The sequence below is a fragment of the Penicillium robsamsonii genome (assembly GCF_028829455.1).
Source record: "Penicillium robsamsonii strain IBT 29466 chromosome Unknown utg000001l_segment0_segment0, whole genome shotgun sequence".
Classification (NCBI taxonomy): domain Eukaryota; kingdom Fungi; phylum Ascomycota; class Eurotiomycetes; order Eurotiales; family Aspergillaceae; genus Penicillium; species Penicillium robsamsonii.
Genome location: NW_026643219.1, coordinates 5,623,622 through 5,642,318, shown reverse-complemented (window position 1 = coordinate 5,642,318; position 18,697 = coordinate 5,623,622). Strand labels below are relative to the sequence as shown.

At 48.8% G+C, this 18,697-nt stretch overlaps 10 protein-coding genes across 10 annotated transcripts; 5 read left to right on the top strand and 5 right to left on the bottom strand.

Annotated features, from left to right (window-relative positions):
- Positions 1-809: 809 nt before the first annotated feature.
- Positions 810-1,748, top strand: N7447_002196 (MYB DNA-binding domain protein; the record flags this gene model as incomplete). Its single annotated transcript, XM_057226471.1, has 2 exons — positions 810-1,264; positions 1,334-1,748. 2 exons carry the CDS (start codon positions 810-812, stop codon positions 1,746-1,748), a joined length of 870 nt encoding a protein of 289 aa, XP_057090487.1.
- A 313-nt stretch (positions 1,749-2,061) lies between these two features.
- On the bottom strand, positions 2,062-2,951 carry N7447_002195 (tRNA (carboxymethyluridine(34)-5-O)-methyltransferase; the record flags this gene model as incomplete). The annotated part of the gene is made up of 3 exons (XM_057226470.1): positions 2,062-2,530; positions 2,663-2,787; positions 2,856-2,951. 3 exons carry the CDS (start codon positions 2,949-2,951, stop codon positions 2,062-2,064), a joined length of 690 nt encoding a protein of 229 aa, XP_057090486.1.
- A 1,152-nt stretch (positions 2,952-4,103) lies between these two features.
- Positions 4,104-5,162, top strand: N7447_002194 (TBCB family protein; the record flags this gene model as incomplete). Its single annotated transcript, XM_057226469.1, has 3 exons — positions 4,104-4,379; positions 4,539-4,758; positions 4,822-5,162. 3 exons carry the CDS (start codon positions 4,104-4,106, stop codon positions 5,160-5,162), a joined length of 837 nt encoding a protein of 278 aa, XP_057090485.1.
- A 326-nt stretch (positions 5,163-5,488) lies between these two features.
- On the bottom strand, positions 5,489-7,595 carry N7447_002193 (Cupin domain protein; the record flags this gene model as incomplete). Its single annotated transcript, XM_057226468.1, has 5 exons — positions 5,489-5,715; positions 5,778-6,026; positions 6,078-7,250; positions 7,313-7,476; positions 7,534-7,595. The coding sequence occupies 5 exons, from the start codon at positions 7,593-7,595 to the stop codon at positions 5,489-5,491; spliced, it is 1,875 nt and encodes a 624-aa protein (XP_057090484.1).
- A 237-nt stretch (positions 7,596-7,832) lies between these two features.
- Positions 7,833-8,863, top strand: N7447_002192 (ribonuclease H2 catalytic subunit RNH201; the record flags this gene model as incomplete). The annotated part of the gene is made up of 2 exons (XM_057226467.1): positions 7,833-7,852; positions 7,894-8,863. 2 exons carry the CDS (start codon positions 7,833-7,835, stop codon positions 8,861-8,863), a joined length of 990 nt encoding a protein of 329 aa, XP_057090483.1.
- A 229-nt stretch (positions 8,864-9,092) lies between these two features.
- N7447_002191 (peroxisomal membrane protein PEX16) lies at positions 9,093-10,416 on the bottom strand (the record flags this gene model as incomplete). Its single annotated transcript, XM_057226466.1, has 4 exons — positions 9,093-9,216; positions 9,277-10,117; positions 10,169-10,204; positions 10,263-10,416. The coding sequence occupies 4 exons, from the start codon at positions 10,414-10,416 to the stop codon at positions 9,093-9,095; spliced, it is 1,155 nt and encodes a 384-aa protein (XP_057090482.1).
- Positions 10,417-10,703: 287 nt separating this feature from the next.
- On the bottom strand, positions 10,704-12,761 carry N7447_002190 (SAE2 C-terminal domain-containing protein; the record flags this gene model as incomplete). The annotated part of the gene is made up of 1 exon (XM_057226465.1): positions 10,704-12,761. One exon carries the CDS (start codon positions 12,759-12,761, stop codon positions 10,704-10,706), a length of 2,058 nt encoding a protein of 685 aa, XP_057090481.1.
- A 265-nt stretch (positions 12,762-13,026) lies between these two features.
- N7447_002189 (WD domain protein) lies at positions 13,027-14,698 on the top strand (the record flags this gene model as incomplete). The annotated part of the gene is made up of 2 exons (XM_057226464.1): positions 13,027-13,190; positions 13,258-14,698. 2 exons carry the CDS (start codon positions 13,027-13,029, stop codon positions 14,696-14,698), a joined length of 1,605 nt encoding a protein of 534 aa, XP_057090480.1.
- A 325-nt stretch (positions 14,699-15,023) lies between these two features.
- N7447_002188 (uncharacterized protein) lies at positions 15,024-16,061 on the top strand (the record flags this gene model as incomplete). Its single annotated transcript, XM_057226463.1, has 7 exons — positions 15,024-15,063; positions 15,212-15,231; positions 15,309-15,343; positions 15,400-15,413; positions 15,506-15,520; positions 15,577-15,894; positions 15,952-16,061. 7 exons carry the CDS (start codon positions 15,024-15,026, stop codon positions 16,059-16,061), a joined length of 552 nt encoding a protein of 183 aa, XP_057090479.1.
- A 413-nt stretch (positions 16,062-16,474) lies between these two features.
- On the bottom strand, positions 16,475-18,608 carry N7447_002187 (uncharacterized protein; the record flags this gene model as incomplete). The annotated part of the gene is made up of 6 exons (XM_057226462.1): positions 16,475-16,675; positions 16,736-17,841; positions 17,892-18,042; positions 18,111-18,141; positions 18,194-18,203; positions 18,257-18,608. 6 exons carry the CDS (start codon positions 18,606-18,608, stop codon positions 16,475-16,477), a joined length of 1,851 nt encoding a protein of 616 aa, XP_057090478.1.
- Positions 18,609-18,697: the final 89 nt, after the last annotated feature.

Sequence of the window (18,697 nt, the reverse complement as noted above, 5' to 3'; positions counted from 1 at the left end):
CAAAAGCCAAGGGAGGCAACGATCGGCTTGCGAACGTTACGATCCACCTAGACATTTGCCTTTTTTTTTTAGGGGAAAGGTGATAGGGGAGTTTCAGGGAATATATATCCCAAGGAACTCGTGTTCCTTTCTGTCCGGGAAATTGGTGGAAATTGAGGTCCAGGGCCTGAGAAATTGACCCACCGGTCCCTTAATCTGCCCCGTCGTTCAAGGAAATCGAAGTATATAGACGTCAACCCGGACTCCACTCGAGCAAGGGGAATTTCTAAAAAATCCCCGACTGGTTCCGTAAATTCTCTTAGCTCTGGACCGGAGAAGACCGTCATTTAACCCAAGGACGATGCGGGTCCCCGTTGAAGTATAGCCCCTCTTCCTTGTCTGGGTTAGAAACTCTGCAGGTCATAAAAACATCAATACGATCAAAAGTAGACAGGGGAATTGACCGTATCTTTAATTAAAAAGTGGATAGTAATTTTGACTCTGTAACGGCCGTTACCCTGGTCTTAGACTCTTTCCCATAGGTTTAGATCAGCTGTCACTTCGTTTCACATTCGCTTCATATGGGGTTTCCTTTCCTTATGAATTGGAATCTTTTTTAGCTCTTTTACCTTTCCCTCTATATCCTGGAGATTTCGAAAAATTCCCTTTTTTTTTTTTTTTCCTTAAAAAACAAATAGTCGATTCTGGATTTGGGGGCATCATACCTTCCTATTCTTCTTGTGTTAGCCCTCTTTGCCTCCTTCCTCCAGAGTTGGGGAAACCTCCCTTGGCTTTTTCATTTTGACTATTCTATTCGCTCATCCGCGCATATGATTGCGTTACAAAATCGGCCTATATTGCCTCCTGTCAAAGTGGATATCTCACTACTACTCAAGCCCCAAGATGAGGAAGAAGCCGCCCCGGGTTTGAACACCGGGTATCCGCCCCGAACGATAGGGCCCCTGGGCTTAGGTCCCATGACTATGCCGGGCCCGGCCGCCATGGCCATGCCACCCTTGACCAAGACCGGCCCGTCGGGGGCTGCCAAGCGCCTACAGCCCTCACATACGTCCGAATCTCCAGCAAAGAAGCAATCCAAGTGGTCGCCAGATGAGGACGCTTTGATCATCGAACTGCGGGGTAGTGGGATGAAGTGGGAGGACATCAGCAAACGACTCCCCGGCCGCAGTGCCATCAGTTGCCGTCTTCACTATCAGAACTACCTGGAACGCCGAAGCGAATGGGATGAAGATAAGAAGAACAAATTAGCCCGTTTATATGAGAGGTAGGTTTGGGAGAACGGTATCTTCCCGGAAGAAAAAAAAAAAGAAACACACATCTAATCTCGCTATAGATTCAAAGCCGAAATGTGGTCCAAGGTAGCGGAGGAAATGGCGATCCCATGGCGTGCAGCAGAGGCCATGCATTGGCAGTTGGGAGAGCAGGAGATGGCTCGACGCGCAGGCGTAGTGCCATTCTCTCTCTCAAGTGCTGCTATCGATCCCCCAACCACCAGAACACGCCGCGCCAGCACCTCTTTATCCCGCCCAAGAAAGGGATCTTCCTCACGCACAATCCCAGGCCATCTGCCAGGCCATCCACCTCAACTTCCCTCCCTTGAAGAGCTCACTGCAGGCGTTCCTGCATATGCCCCCGCTCCACCTCCCCCAAGAGAGTTTTATGGAATTGGACGACCGCCGGAGATGGGGATTCCCCCACCAGGTCTCATGGGACCTCACCTTGGCATGCCCCCTCGGACCATGCCCTAGGGTGAGATGATGAAGATGACGCTACACGTCTTTTGAGTTTTTCCCCTTTGTTATCCCCCCCCCCCCCCCACCAAACATCCATATTTCTTTTCTTTTTTTCTGTTTTCTTTTGTTTTCTATTACGAATTGCATAGCGCCGGTTGGAGGTATATCGTGATTTGTGGGGACAGTGAATCGTATAGATGATTTCTACCCCTCGATGTTTGTTGCGTTCTTTTCCTTTGTTTGCAGAAATTTGGGCGGACCAGCAGTGCGAATTGATGTGTTGTCCCTATGACTCCGAGGCTGGCTCTCGGAGCTGCATACCACATTTTCAAACGTTATGAGCCGTTTTGGGTGTTGCGATCGCCCACCAGTTATCTTTCTCGTACCCGGATTCTAGCACTTGACCGCCTGCATTGTCAATATCACGCTCCAGCTCGCCTTCCGCGTACAGGTGATAGTAGCGATGGAAAGTCTGGGGTTGATCACCCTTGCGAACCCAGGAAACCATTCGATCTTGCTCATCGCCCTTGTCCCAACCTCTACGGCTGTTCTTTTGCTCGAGGGCCCAGGCATAGATCAGGATCTTCCCACCACCCTGCGTCTCCGAACCACGCTTCACAGTACGCATGATCTCGGCGACGGCTTGGACTCGCCGGGCTGGAGTGGAAAGATGGTGCACCACCGCGATTGAAATCGCAAAGTCAAAGCTTGCATCCCGGTGTGGGAGTTCAAGAATATCAGCCACCACGGTCGAATGCGGCTGGTGCTGTAGGGCAATCCGAGCCAGGTTCTCAGATCTGCCATTGTATTAGCCCAGACCAAGCTAAAGGGATACAACGGGCGGAATGGGTATCCCAAGGAAATAAACCAGTCTATAGAAAATCCAAAAAATCCAAAAAATTCAATAATTCATCTTATCAAAAACATACCTATCTGAAGCAATAATAAAGACATCTCGATTGACCATCAAGTTTTTGCCATTACCACACCCTACATCTATCCCCACTGCGCCCGGTGCTAGGCTTGTGAGGAATCGCTCGACTATAGGCCATGGCTGGAAAAGTGGTTAGTTGGGGAAACCCGCGAAGTGGTGGCGATGGCCAAGTCGCTCAAAAAACACACCTTGTAGCGGGTGGCAGAGAAATGCTGAGCAATCTCTTGGTACACTTCATGGACATTTTTCTGCTCATACGCTTCGCCAGTCTGTTGGGACGCCATGATGCTCTCGTCATGAACAAGGTGGGTGCTGTTGAAGAGTCGAAAAGCCAAGCGAGAATGGATATCACGTGGCTTGCGATTTGTAACGGGCATGATATCTACATCATCGCGATGTTGAACTTATATAGATCTACAGTACGCATCAAGTATCAAGCTTAAATAGTGTCAAGTTTGACTAATTTCTACTTTTTATTGGAAAATATCTAAAAAGCACTTGCTATAGAGTCATATTTTTTTAAAAAAGGCTATCAATCTTAAAGTATGAACGCCGTTTCTATCATAATGCAAGTTACGATGATATTAGTACAGAATCCATAGCATAATCCGTTAGAAAACAGCCTAAGCTGCGATGGGCTTGGTTTCAATAATAGGGCTAGAGTTGAATTGCTCTATGAGAGGTAACTAGATCTGTACTCTAAATCCACGATAACTAGCCCACATAGTAAATTATAATTTCCCAATATTCTAAGATCAGCACTACTCTAGATACATATCATTTAGTATATATACTCTTAAGTAACCTTCAATCATAATAAGCTATAACTCGTTTTGTTTTATATCAATTTCTTGCAGGATGTCGACTTAACTTCGACATCCTACTTTGAGACCCCGTCCAGGCAATTGTTTATCTACATAAACTGCACCGAAAAATGAAGTTACGCTTAGTTTCACCTTGTCCCCCGTAAAGCTAATATATCGTTTGCCAATTCCATTCTCAACTTGTTCCTGGCGGAGACCGCTTACTAATAATCGCATCTTCGAGGGGCGATATTCCTTTTCCTGTCAACCACAGGGAAGCACAAGGTAAATTGTAAGTACTACCTACCCCGTTCAAGGATTGTCATTTTCATTTAGACTATCTTGTATTCCTGTCATCAATTGCCAAGTCATCCTGGCAAGTGCCGCTTCTTGTGAGCCACTCAGTGGAATTTTGATATTAGCAATTTAGCATGCAATGATGCTGAATGCATCTGTTCTTGGTTTCATGTTATTCTAAGAATTACGGAATCTTGAATGTAGCTGTTTGATTTCGATTTTTTTTTACCCCTCTCTTTCTTTGAATGTCTCGCACATTAGGAACCTGCGTTGATTTACAGCCCAGTCTAACACTTCTTTCTAGAAACACGAAAAGACAAGTGATACAGAGACGAGATGGCATTCCAGCCTACCCCGATGGACATTTCCGTCATTATCACCAATGCGGCTTTAGCCAAGCCCGGGAATTCGGAGCCTCGATTCCTGACTGAACGCCGCATCACCCCAACTTGGACGGTGATGCAGGTCAAGGCAAAGCTGGAGACTATGACGGGAATCCCGCCAGGGTGTCAGCGCCTGCGAGTAAAAGTGCCCGGTCGTCCTGATCAATGGGCTGACGGGGACGACCGCCTGATCGGGGATTGGGGGTTGGTGAAGGGGTCAGAAATCGAGGTTGGTTTTCTTTTCTATGTTTTCTACGTTTGTTTTTTTTTACGACTCTGCTGTGACTGCTTTACTGGATCCAGAACGACATGTCTTCTGATTCAAGCTGTCAGCGCAAGATTTTCATACTATGAACCATGAATATATGCTGATTTGTATCCTCGCCAGGTTAATGACAGCCGCCCACAAACTATGCGGGCTAACTTCACCGACTTGTCATCGGTCGAGAAATATGTGCTGCCAACTGAAACATACGAGGCCCGTTCGGACTCTGTCTTGGCTTGGAAGAAGAACCAGAAGCTGGGCCGGTTTGATCCTAACGCTCTATCGCCCGAAGAAGCTCTGCGTCACCAAGTTGAGAAAGACCAGACCGAGGTTCAAACGCGAGGTTCGTTGATACAAACTTTTCAAGTGCCAATGCGATTTCTTTAATCTAATGACATGTTGCTAGGAATCACTATTTCGAAACGAGCCATCGTTCTACCTTCATCTCCGCCTCATATTCGACGCGGCACGATCCGCTTCGTTGGGCCAGTTCCGACTATTCCTATCACCGGTCCGGGTCGCGAGCTGCAACAAAATGCAGAACTTCCGGCAGATCTCCAGCCAATCTGGGTCGGGATCGAGCTTGACGAGCCGATGGGGAAAAACGATGGTAGTGTGGGCGGACAGCGCTACTTCGAATGTTTAGGCAACAGGGGAGTCTTTGTGAAGCCCGAAAAGGTTGAGGTCGGGGAGTTCCCCCCGTTGGGCCTAGACGACGACCTAGATGACCTCATGGAAGAGATTTGATACACTGTGGTATGTATATTTTTGAATACATTTCGATATCTTGGAATAAATGAGGTTCTGATTCCCAGCTTCTCTCAGTTGCTCTTCCATCACCAATTATCACCAATAGATATTGCATAATTAACTAGAGAAACAGGCGGGAAAAAAACGCCAAATTCCCTGGTAATCCTATGAAAACAAATCGCTGAAGAACGAATAACAATAAAAGACATTCAGACGCCCACAAAATAAAATTTCAGGGTATCCACGTAGAAGAAAGGTATCATGGCGCATTGTCAATGTCTACAAAGATGAGGACAGGAGTGGAGGGCAGAGCTAAGAAGTGATCATTTGCCAGCCTTCTTCTGCTTGCCCTTGGGGCGACCCTTGGCTTTCTTAGCAGGGGCATGAACAGGAGCGGTGGGAGTGTCGGCTTCAAATTCGCTCTCAGGGCCGGCATCCTGAGACATCTGCGGGGTGTCGTCTTCGTTCTCGTTCTCATCGGGGACACAGCCTTGTGTGAAGAAAAGCCGAGCCTCTTTTTGATAGGTGTTTGCAAAGCTGTAATAATTACCTAGAGATGGGGGGTGTTAGTTAACTAATACAAATCAACAAGCAAGAAGAACTGTGACTCACCACGAGGAACTTGGAAAACACAACCCTTTCCGGCACTAAACTGGACACCTGAGATATCCACTTGAACACGCCCGTGACAGACATAAAAGACCATGTGCATTTTCTTCGAGTTCTTGGGTTTCTTGACTCCGTCAGGTGGGAGTTCCACAACCCCAGACCCGATGAACGACGAGCTAAGCAGCTTTGCAAATCGGAATGTTGAGTCTTTGACTTCTCTGGTTTCGATCCCAGAGGGAGCATATGCAATGTCTGTGTCGTATACTTAGTAAAGGAACCAACTATAAGGGTTGGAAATCATACCTAGGACTTCCTCCTCCTTCGAACTGGTCTGTGTTTTCCCGTCCCATTTGAGGGTGTAGCCATGAAGAACACCGCCTTCCTTCTCCCAGAGATCAACATCTTCATCCTCGTCCGAAGAGTCATCCTTTTGTTTCTTAGACTTAGACTTGTGGGACGTTGAGCGTTTCCCTTTCTTCTTCTTCTTTTCGGGCTCTTGCTCTTCGGTACGAATGACCTCTTTAATGGTTGAAAGAGGATATCGATGTCCCTCGGCTGCCTCCCCATCACCGAAGACACATCGTTCATTGCGCCAGTATGCTAGTGGTCGGACGGAAACCCGCCCAGATCGAGTGTGGGTCGCACTGTTGTCGGTGGGATTTTCGCGTTTTAGAATATACAAGCTTCGGCCTTTTAAAGGACCTGTGCGGTTGGTATAATTCTCAACCACTCGATCTAATTCTGGCTCCAAAGGTTCACGCGCCGGCGGAGATGTTTTGGTGGTGTTCCGCTTTTTGGTTGGCCTAGGGTCGGCATCTTCTTCAACGTTACGGCGCTGAGACTTTGGACGTCCACGCGGCACGGGGGGTTTCGCCTGTCCCTTGTCTGCCTTGGCAGTCTTCGGCGCGGCCTTCTTTGTTGGCTTGGAGGTTACAACGGGTTCTTCGCGAGGCGGAGTTGTGTCGGCCGTAGATGAATTGCCGTCATGATCGTGTTGGGTTTGTCCGGGAGAATCGTGTAGCTCCTCTGCAGCAACCGAATCAGAATCGACATTCAGACTGTCACCGAAATCTTGTTGTACTGCGGCGAATGCATTCGCGTTCTCGTCGTCGTCGGAAAAGTCGGAAAAGTCATGTATGACTGCGGGCTCAAATTCTGCTGCTAGTTGTGCTTTTGTCGTGGGTTTTAGCCGTGTGCCATTCCTTTGGTTTGAGCGACCAACGTTCACCGATCGAGTGGAAAGAGGAGATGGATCTTGACGCGATTCTCCCTGTGCGCCCGCGAAACTTTTGCCGTCAGACGGACTAGACGACTCAAGAATATCCGGCGGGTCTGGAGTTGATTGCAACGCTGGAGTCCTTCGCGGAGACCTAGTGGGACTAGTCTTCATCGGCGACCGCGCAGCAGGCGGGGGGAGAAAAGAGGTACGTGAGCCATTTGTGCCCTTGAGGAAGTCCATGGGATCTGGCGCATTGCCTAGAGAATTTGCATCAGCACGCAGTGAGTCGACAGCTTAAGGCAGCACGAGATTAGCCTACCTTCATCCATCGACATGCCCTCGGACCCAACTGAAGAGTCATTTTCCACGTCTTCAAAGCCATTCAACTCGACAGGCGACTTTTCAGGAGATGAGAAGAGACCGTCTACTTCTTCCATTCCATGTTCGTCGCGTCGACCCTCTTTTAGAGATATGCCAGTGCGCCTAGATGTATTCAGTATAGAGGTCCTTGGTGAAATTAACTATGACATATCGACTCACCTTCCCTTGGTTCCCACATTGGAGTAGTCGAAGTCGCGGGCCTTTCCGGGCCCTCGTGTCATACTGAAAATTGAGCGCCAGGAATAGCAATTCAAAGAGATCAGAGATAACGAGATATTCAAGTAAAGTAGTCAAGAGACACAAAAAGTGGAGGAATGCGGAATTTAGGCGGGAAGAGCAACACGCGCCCCCCCCGCTAACCCCGAACGGTCGACGCGTTCACTCGGGAGATATTTTTTGTACCTTCACTCTTCCTTTTTTTTCCATTTTTTATTTTTAAAACCTTCTACACGCCTATTATGACAAAGGATACCCCCCGGTCAATCCTCTCAAGGAATCCTCAACCTTTATTCCTCCTAGTGTGATTTCAGAACCTCTTCTGTCCGGCGAATCCTATGCGTACTACACCCCATGCCCAACCGCAATCACGCCCCAAGAGACCTCATCCACAATTCATGATATAGTTAAGAGTACACCATGTGTTTTGGGGGTCGATGAAGCCGGCCGCGGTCCTGTCCTAGGGCCAATGGTCTACGGTGCCTTTTATCTCCCTTTGGATCTCCACCACTCGCTTTTGACCGAGAAACACAGCTTTGACGACAGCAAAGTGCTTACACCAGCTGTGCGAGCCAACTTGATGCATTTATTGAATACACCAGGGGACTCGTTGTTCGAGTCATGCGGATATGCGGTCAAAGTACTTTCGGCGCGCGACATCTCTTCCGGCATGATGAGATCCCCCACCGCAGTGTACAATCTGAATGCCCAGGCCATGGATGCCACAGTCGAGATCATTCGAGGGGTGATTGAAGACCTTGGAGTGGATGTGCGAGAGGTGTACATTGACACGATTGGGAACCCCGCTACATACCAGCAAAAATTGGAGCGAATCTTCCCATCTCTCAAAATCACAGTTGCAAAGAAGGCCGATTCCTTGTATCCTTGCGTCAGCGCCGCCAGTGTGGCAGCCAAGGTGACACGAGATGTTGCACTGGAAGTCATGTACGAGGCCGTGCTTCAGGCTGAGCAGTCAGTTAGCCCAGCCCCCGAGACTTGGGGAAGCGGTTATCCCTCAGACTCCAAGTGCGTCGGCTGGCTTCGACGCAACATGGACCCTGTGTTTGGATGGGGCAACGAGTGTCGATTCAGCTGGGGCACTGCAAAGGAGATGCTTGAACTGAAAGGAGGAGCACGAGTCGACTGGCCCGACCAAGAGGAGGAAGGGGCACCTCGGCTGGATGAGTTCTTAATATCATCAGCCCCCGGTAAAAGCACGGGCAAGGTTGGATTACGGGATTGGTATGGCCACAGACAAGCCGAGGTTCTCTGAATGCGAATGCTCCGTGTAATGTGAGTAGACATGAAACTTAATAAAACATTAATGATACCCCTTGCGTTTCCTTGACAAAGCACAGCAAGAGTGAGAACAAATGAAAGATGGAGTACCAAATTCAACCGCAAATGCCGTAAAAAGAGATAAGAAAAGAAAAAGAAAAAAGACTCGTACATAGATATAATGGGTATCGTGGTAAAGCAGAACTGGGCTCATCTGTGGAAATTCACAGCGTAGCAGTCGAGAAGTAGAAGTTGTCCCACAGGTATTCATAGTCCTCCACAACACTGCCCACCAAGTCCAACAATGGTTTGCCTTTCATCTTTCCAGTTATACTGTGTAGCCAGGACCTGTTGCAAAATGTCAGTATTCAATCGTGAACCCAGAGACAATATACTCGGGATTCTTACTTGGTGATGTTTTCATAAAATGCGCCCCGCATCATCCACCAGCCCATTGACCATCCACGCTTCTTCAATTCCTCTCGCTCAAGCCCCGTGAGCCCTCGAAGACCGCCAGCAACTCGTTCCCGAAAGTCCCGCTTTGCGAGCTGACGGCAGCCATACTCCATCCCAAACCCAATAAGCCATGGCCGCCAGCTGCGCTTATCACCACTCCACTTTTGCATCGCCATCGCGTAGACGACAGGCCGAAGGATGTATAGCACTTCAGCCAGCTGTCCTTGTCCTGTTGCCCGATGAAGGAGTGCCTTCGGGGGTTTGATATCATCTGCCGTAAGCACTTTGGAGATGAGATAGTTCGACACATCGTTTACGTCGGGGAGAGACGGAAGGGAAAGTCCCGTGCGAGGCATCGTCCAGCTCAAGTCTGAAGATCGCTCGCTGACTGGAGTGTCCATTCCGTTCCAGTCACTCTGCGGTTCCTCTTCTTCTGTCGTTCTTGGATCCACCTCACGCTCTGGAAGTGGAGGACTGACGAGTGGCCTGGAGTTGGTCAATCGCAGAAGAAGCAAGCGGCAGACTGCCTTTGCAAATTCAATAAAGACAACCACGCGCCAACGGGTTTTCTGTCCGCGCCGTCGTGCCGCCATCTCCCAGAGAAGCTCGGTATACTGGAGCATTTGTAGCGCAAGAGCTACCTGGCGATACAACGAGGAGCGAGAGGTCCAGTATTTAGTATACCGGGAATGAGGAGTGGGCGGCGGCCGGGGGACAGTCGATGGAAGTTGATCAATGACTCGCGAGACGAGAGAGTCATGGTATAATGATAACAACTGGACACCAGAGTGTACTGCAGGGCATATCAGCACGCGCTCAAAGACAAGTACAATGTTACACTAACCACATTCTGAGGGTATCTCTGATTCGCGGTATCGCCCTAGCAGAGAATATTTGTTAGATTATTCAACAGCTCGTTACTGCGAATGACAACTCACCAGGGATAATATAAGTCAAAGACCTCAGCGCTGACTCGACTTGACCAACCGAGCTGGCATTCTTAGTCACAAAGTCTTCATACATACAAAGCCATTTGGAGGGTTGCAAGAGCACCGGTGGTATTGGGTTCTGAATATTGCGAACAGTTTCCATCTTCAGGCATCAAGCATGTCGGAGATAGCTGTGACGAAGGAGACGAGATCCGGGGACGGGAGGTTACAGGGGGGCACGTGGTCCCGCTGCCGCATCTGCCAAGATGTCTGGGCCGAGGTCCACGGCCTTTTCATACTGACATGTACTATATTTTGTACCATGTTGAGATTTATTAAGATCTATGAATTGCACATGAGCTGATAGTCTCAGATATCTTTTATGATGTCTTTCCAGGCATAGAGTAATATTGAATAGGTTATAGAAATGTTTGTCTCATTCATCCGGTCTCATTCATCCGCCCATGTCCATAATCCCCCACGGCGCATAGCCTCTCGATATCGCTCTTCCACTTTCTCACGTTCTAATATCTTTGCAGCTTCCAGATCTTCCTCCTCCTCCTGTGTATCTGGCATGTCAGTCCGCCAGAAGCCAGGAGGGGATTGGGCTCGCTGGTGAGTATGCCGATGTCGTCCATATTGGTTAGCGAGGGCCCTGGCTCTCGCTTCCACCAGGATATTTTCACGCTCTTTGCCGCTCATATTTCGAAGCAATTGTGTGTCTTCTCCCACAAACTCTTGTAGAATCGCCTGGTCTTCTTTCTCTTGTTCTGCCCCGGATTTGCTGGGGAGGCCCCCAAGGCGGGCCATGGCCCGGAACCGATCACCACAACATCCTGGGCGAGTACAGCCTGATATGCATTTGCGGTCATCCTTCTTTCGGACAACTTCATCATATGCGTAATCAAGCCCTTGATTTCTAGCCGGATTGATTTTGAAATGCCCCAACCCAAGGCGATGAAGTGGTCTTGCTCTGAATGGTTCATCGTCGGGGTCTATATCCGGGACCATTTGACTCGACATATCAGGCCTTGTTTGATCACTCTGCGGTGTATTGTTCGCCATTGTTAAATCCGGACCGGAAACTTTGCTCGACAAACGAAGAGGTGATTTGGAGGGTACCGATTGTTCTAGAAGATTTTCTAGGCGTCTCTGGGAAAATCCACCATTGTTCTTTGCTTCCAAAGGTCCAAGATTGACACCGGAGCCGATCTTTGGGGATATCTGTAAGTTTGTCGCATCGTCGCCGTCTTCTGCCAGAGCTGGTATTGCGCGTCGCTCCAGATCTTGGAGGCGTTTCGTGGAAGATCCCTGTGCATAGAATGCGGCACTGCGTGCATTGCCGTCAACTGGTTGGAGTATATATGACTGGTGAGGTATTTGCTGGCCTGTTGGTATCCGCGTTGAGTACTGTGTGTTACTTGTACTGTTCTCTGGATTCCAAGCGTCCGCATTATTGACATCCCGATAGGCTTTCCGTTTCATTGGTGTTCGTATCGTATTCCCTATCTCATCGAGGTCTTGTGTGCTTAAAAATGGCTGTTCACTGTTATCCATTGCACCTCGGGTTGGGCTCGAGGACAATATCTCATTTTTGACAACTGCAGGGTGCTTCGAGCCGATGATCGCCCGCTGGCTATGCACGAGATTCTTGCTGGGAAGTGTTGGTGAAAAACTCTGCCAATTTTGCTGTCGGGGGACATTGGACAGGAGATGTGTTGTATCAGAAGATTCCGAGGGTTCCATATCGGGTCTAGGAGAGCTAGACGTGGATGCCGACTCTGATGTTGGGCCGTGAATTATTCTTTGCGTATCTTCTTCGACTTTCATATTTGTATGCACATCATCTGCACGGGTACTTTTTTGCGATAGCTTAATGGCCTTGGTTGGGAGATTTGGACACTGTTCTCTTGAACGTTTCTTCGAGGAGGCTTGGGCCCGGGGCGAGTGTTCTTCGTCAACGTCCTCGGGAGTGGGACTTTGCACTCTGCGGAATGTGACGGGTTGACCGTTGAGAACAAGCGAGAATTCTTCACGCTCTAGTTGTTGATCCCATCGCCGTAGCTTCTTTTTATGCTGCAACACCCGGGATTTGAGACCACTCCAAGTTTGGATGAACGTCTGTAAATTTGTATAAAGCGCGGTGTATTTGGCCTCAACTTTTTTCCGAGACTTCCGAAGATTGTGATGGTCATCATCATCCAGGTCATCCCCCCACAGGTTCTTCGGGTCAAATTCGGTCTCTAGATTGGCGTATTTCCCGGGAAGTTCAAGGTCCCGTGGATCAACTTCATATTGTTGCAGCTCACTCCGGAGTACCGTGATATCGCACTGAAGCTCTTGAATTATTGTCTCTGATTTTTGCTGGGCTTTAATTGCCAGTGATTCTTTGATTTCTGCCTCTTTGGTGTGTGCATCAATATGGGATTTCATGTGTCTATAGGCATTGTCGAATGAGGCCTCACAGGCATTTGCCACAGCAGCATGGAGCTCCTTGACAACTTCCATTGTCGAGTTTCTAGTGTATCATGAGATAGCATGGATTATGAGAGAAGTAAAGAAAAAAAAAACTTTGCCCGTCTTAGGTAGAGCGATATAAACGCGACGCGTCGAGGCCAAATGGCCACACGTGAGCTTATCACTGATAAGATCCCCCCGGTGTCTTGGGGCCCACTCCACCTGCAATTCCCTTCAACCACTGCTTTCCTCCGAATGCGCGGAATGATTTCTCCAATTCAGCTAGTCTCCTTGCAAAATTTTAACCTGAGACAGGATGCCAAAACGGTGCAGAGACTACCAGGAATCTGATCTACCGCAAAAGCGTATCCGTACTTGGAACGACATTGGGCCTGTTGATCGTCTTTCTCGTCTGAGCAATGAGCTGCTACTCCATATCCTTTCATTTTTACCAGTATCATCCCTTAACGTGTGTCAAAGGTATATATATACTCCAATTATGGCCGGTCCTTCTTGTGCGTTTCGCTGACTTGCTGCCCTCGACCAGGTTATCACATCGCTTCCATGCTCTTGGTGGGGACTCTGAGATATGGAAAAGGCAATATTACTCGCAATGGGTGCGACCCCGTGCCCGCCGCCTCGCAAATATTAAACGCACAGCCCTTTCAGTCAAGACAGATTATTCGCCCAAAGTCACAACATGGTTCGATCATGGGCACTTAGCACAGGAGGGCAATTGGAAACGACAGTATCGGCTCCGGCATAATTGGTCGAAAGGGCTATGCCGAGTTACCGAGGTAGAGTTTCCTCAGCCATCATGCCCTCCTACGTTGGTCAGGTTTTGTGCTGGAGTTGTCTTCACGGCAGACTCGGCGCACGGGCTCCGGGCTTGGACCACAAGAGACTCGGCATGTTGTCTTGCAAGAATCCCTTTGTCGGCTCCATCGAAATCATCACCTATGACGCCAACCGCGTTGGCAGTAAGCCAGATCCAAGATAAGATCGAAATCTCCGTCGGACTGGAAAATGGTCACTTTAGTCTCTTCGTCTTGAATCTTCAAACGTCCCAGCTAGACTTGCAGTCATCTCATATCGGCTCCAGTGATGCTGCTATAACAGCAATGGCCCTCTCGTCGCCGTATCTAATGGTAGTATCCCAGCACAAAGATTTGACCTTGTACAATCTGCGGCTTGGAGGTCATCAAGCAAGGGGAATCGAAGCCTTCGAGCCCCGCCAGGTTGCCTCCCTCAAAGCAGATAACATCGTTGCACCCATGACACTATCCCTTAGAGTGTCATCCTTTGAAATTGTCGCTACTATTGTGTATAGTTTCTTCCACATTGGCTGTGGGTGGTCTCTGGGGATTCAAGAATTGCGTCTAGGCAAAGATGGGCAACAACTTGATTCGCGACTGGCTACTACAGTGGATTCCCAATATGGATTGAGGCCACTTCAATCCAGAAAAAGGCGACACTCTGCCGAATTTGTCGACACTCAACCTCCCATCCCTCCTGGGACACCGTCTATCCTGCATCAACACCCGCCAACCTCTATGTCCTATTCCCATCCGTATTTACTGACCTCTCATGCCGACAACACGTTGACTATGTACCTTGTGGTATCTACATCGGACAGTTTGTTCGTCCAAGGTGGCCGGCGCCTTTGGGGCCACACCTCTTCCGTATCTGCCGTTCAAGTGACCAACCGCGGGAAAGCTGTCTCGGTGAGCTCTCGGGGGGATGAGATTCGGATATGGGAGTTAGAGATGGCGATATCATCCCTGGGCAGCCGCAAATTCTTCGAGGAGAACGGTGTTCAGCTCAACGCTGAAAACAAGGGGGAACCAGAGCCAGGAAGGATTTATCCCAATTTGGGGAGTGTAAATGCGCAGGAATTGACCCTGCCTATCGGATTTGACGAAGAACGGGTACTTCTTCTTCGAGAAAGGACCGGAACACAACTACTTGAATGTTACGACTTCACCTAACGTGTATATGTTTTAAGGTATAAAAGAAAAGAACGGACCAATAACCCCGGGTGGCACAAGGTACTCATGGACTGGGAACCCTGGACAGTCTATATATAAACGGACCTTTCTGTTTTCACAACTATATAGACCTCTTTTCCATCAAATTTCAGAGTGACTTTGTATGGAAGAAAAATGGAAATTCAAGACATCAGGGCGGTCAGCTTTTACGAGCGGGAAGATTTTCTTCCCCCGCACTACAATATTATTTTTTTTTGAGACTCTTCAACTTGCTTTTTTCTTTTCTCTCTTATAAAACTCATACCCTCCCCCCCCCTTATTCAATATGGACTTCCCTCCTGCCGGACGTGGTGGCTGCTTCAACTGTATGTTCCTTCTCTTCCCTGGGAGTCAATTTTGAAATCCCTGCGAATACGTCATTCACTTGGAAGCTTAGCTTTGGACTCGGGGCCTCTTTGTCACACATTGCGCAAATTGATACTTCTTTACTTTATATACTAACGCTCTTCATAGGTGGCGAGGCTTCTCACCAGGTAATTACCTTCACCCCGACTGAAAATTTTCGGATTTCTGGCGAATAATAGAATTGAAACTTACCTACTCTTTATAGGCCAAGGACTGCCCTAAGAAGGGAAACCCTACCTGGTAATTCCTCTCTGGTCTGTCAATCCACACAAAAGCTAACACTAAACCTCCAATAGCTACAACTGCAATGGTATGATCCTCTCAACATTGTCCACGAATAAACCATCAGGCATCTGGACTGGTTATATGAACTTTGCTAATCAAGTCAAATCGCAATTACAGGCCAGGGTCACCTGAGTGAGTTGAAACTGAATATCACAGATTCTGAACTTGGCTAACAATTCAAAAAAAAGGCCGTGAATGCCAGGAGCCTGCCAAGGAGAAGTCGTGCTACCGTTGCGGCCAGACTGGACATCTTTCCCGCGAATGCCCCCAGGGTGGCGACAGCAACTACAGCGGTGGTGGTTCCCAGGAATGCTACAAGTGCGGACAGGTCGGCCATATTGCGCGCAACTGCTCTCAGGGTGGTAACTACGGCGGTGGTTACAACGCCGGTGGTAACTACGGTGGTGGTTTCGGCGGTGCCGGTGGTCGCCAGCAGACCTGCTACTCCTGCGGTGGCTTCGGCCACATGGCTCGTGACTGCACTCAGGGTCAGAAGTGCTACAACTGTCAGTTATCTCTTTCAATTTTGGGGAGGGGAAGGAATTTTACTAACTCATGATTAGGCGGCGAAGTCGGTCACGTCTCTCGTGACTGCCCCACTGAGGCCAAGGGTGAGCGCATGTGCTACAAGTGCAAGCAGCCCGGTCACGTTCAGTCCGCTTGCCCTAACTAAGATGCCCCATTGCTTGCATTACTCTTTTGGTCAACATCTTTCTGCAGTTTCCATGGGATTGGACGACATTTTTCATGCATGCACGAAACGAATTTCTCTTTTTTTCCTGAAAATGTATGATTAGAGATCAACACCTGCCAAGGTTGACATGATCTTAACTTTTGATACCTCCTACCTAGGTTTCTCTACGTAGTGTTTTTTCTCTGCCGGGTGGAGCTTGTCCATCTTGGCTGCCGCCGCTTTTATGAGGGCGCTCAGAGTCGTTTTGATTGCTCTGGGTCTTATATCTCGTGGATTGGGAGTCGATGTAAATTTAAAAAAAAAAATTGCTACGTAGCTCAAATCAGTTTCTGATTTCTAGTATACCACCCGGCTCCCAGAGAATTGAGATCCGCATAGCGCCCCTAGCTTGATTACGAGCTGCAACTGCACATCATAGCCCTCTTGTACTTGGGGACATCCCCACAGAAACGCCCTTCCTCTTCCCTGTGAAGACCCCATTCATCGTTGAACGGGTTCAAGGACATCTGCATGATCCGGTCTAGAATTTCTCGGTCCCCTTTGCGTTCCACGCGCTCGATGACCTCGTCGAGAATCCACCCTCGAGGCACGAACTATCAATGGGTCAGACAATCTGCACCGGACTTGAAAAAAAAAGAACAACATGTACTTACATTCGGGTTAATGGATTTCATGGTCTTTTGTCTTTCCTCGTCATTTTCGGGGCCCCAGTCCTCTAGGACGCGAAGCCGCCATCTATCCAGCCATTTCGCAATGCGGTCTCTAGCTGTAGCCTCGGTGTATCCAATCCCACCGAACCCTTCGGCGTGGAAGAAAGTCGAGGCTGACTCCCTTCGGCCTTCTTCGGTCTCTAGATTGGTTAGTGGTAACCCTGAAAGCCGGCGGAAGAAGTGGTTGAAGTCCAATTCGAGTGCTTCAAGTGTGTCTAGCATCTCCGAAAAAAGATTCTGGAAGTCCAACTCGGCCTGTGTTTTGAGTCCTAGCCTCTGGCCCATCAAACGCTTGTATTCGTTTAGGAATACTACTTTGAACTCCTCGCCCACACGCTCAATGATTTTCTCTGCGCGTTTGATGAGCTCCGGTTCAAACTCCTCCGTCCCTCCATCGTTGACGAAGCTTTCATCGTCGACCCGATTTCCAGCCCCAATCAACTCACCTAGTGACTCTCCAAGTCGGACCAGATTCCACCAGATAATGCTGGGCTGGTTGCGATAGGCATATCGCAGCATGTGGTCATCATGGTTCGGGGTATACTGGGGATCAAAGTTGTCCATAAAAGCAAAGGGGCCGTAGTCTAGCGACAAGCCGTAAATGGATGTGTTGTCAGTGTTCAGCACGCCATTCATGAATCCGTAAGCCTGCCAGGCGGCCACTGTCGTTGCATTGCGGCGAGCAATTTCTCGATACAGTCTAGCAAACCGATTCTCCTGTACATCCTCATGATCTTGTACTTGATCGGCGGCGATACCCCTTTGTGGATTGTCAATTTGCATGGAAGACTGCTGGTCACGCAGCGATACAATGGCGGGAAGGGATTCCCACCCGCTAAAAACGTCTTCCGCAACATATGTCGCAAGCTTCCTGATCAGATCACGTTCTCCGCGAACGCGAAGAAGATCAAATGTGCCTATTCTTAACCAAGACTCGGCAAACCGAGCAACAATTGCTCCTGGTTCAAGACGCTCGCGCAATACCTTGGCATTGGGGACTAAGGTGAGTGAGAGTGCCCGAGTGGTTGGTATACCAAGGGCAGAGAGAGCTAGGAATGTTTCAATGGTCTGTCCTCGGATTTCATGCAGGTTTGCTTACCTTCTGAGACCACGTATTCACGGATACTTGACCGAAGGACAGCTTTGCCGTCTGCGAAACGCGAATAGGGTGTTTTGCCTGCTCCTTTCAGTTGCAGCTCATACCGCCTATTTGTCTGAGGGTTGGTGCATTCAAAGAGACTGATTGCACGCTAATTTGTGGGCAATTAGTATCTCTAGTGGGCTGAGGACTCGATTGCATGTTGATTTGCTAACTTACTCCGTCTCCAAGTTGTCCAGCCCATGAGCCACTGCAGTTTGTTAGCTGTTGACATTATATGTCCAATTCCTTTTGTAGCTTACAATTGCCACCCTGCGCATGTTAGTCTCTTCAGATTTTACATGCATGACAACGTGGATACTGACCTCCATAACACTGTGCCCATGGGTAGATTCCACCCTGTTCCTCATCCCACCAAATCTCATTCCCGGCGACCAGCGCCTTGAATTGTGGCGTTTTTTCCTCGCCTGGTTTCAATCCCAAGTCTTTCATCGCTTTCAAACTGACCCCTAGTAGCTCTGGTTCATCGGTCTGCTCCGGGCGGACATATGTGAACAAAGCTCCTTTAACCATGCGAGGCCCCAAAGTTTCCCGTGGAGCCTTATGCGAGGATTCCGGTGTATCAAAAGCCGGATCAGGGGGTAATTTAGATGTGAAAACATTTGATTTCGGTAATTTAGCCAGGGAGATTCCGGCAGTCGAAAGATGTGATGCCATCTGGTTTAAACGATTCCAAGCCGGTGGCCGAAAGCTCCGTGGAAACATATACCAATTTCTTGAACACGCGGGCACGCGGAAGTTCATAG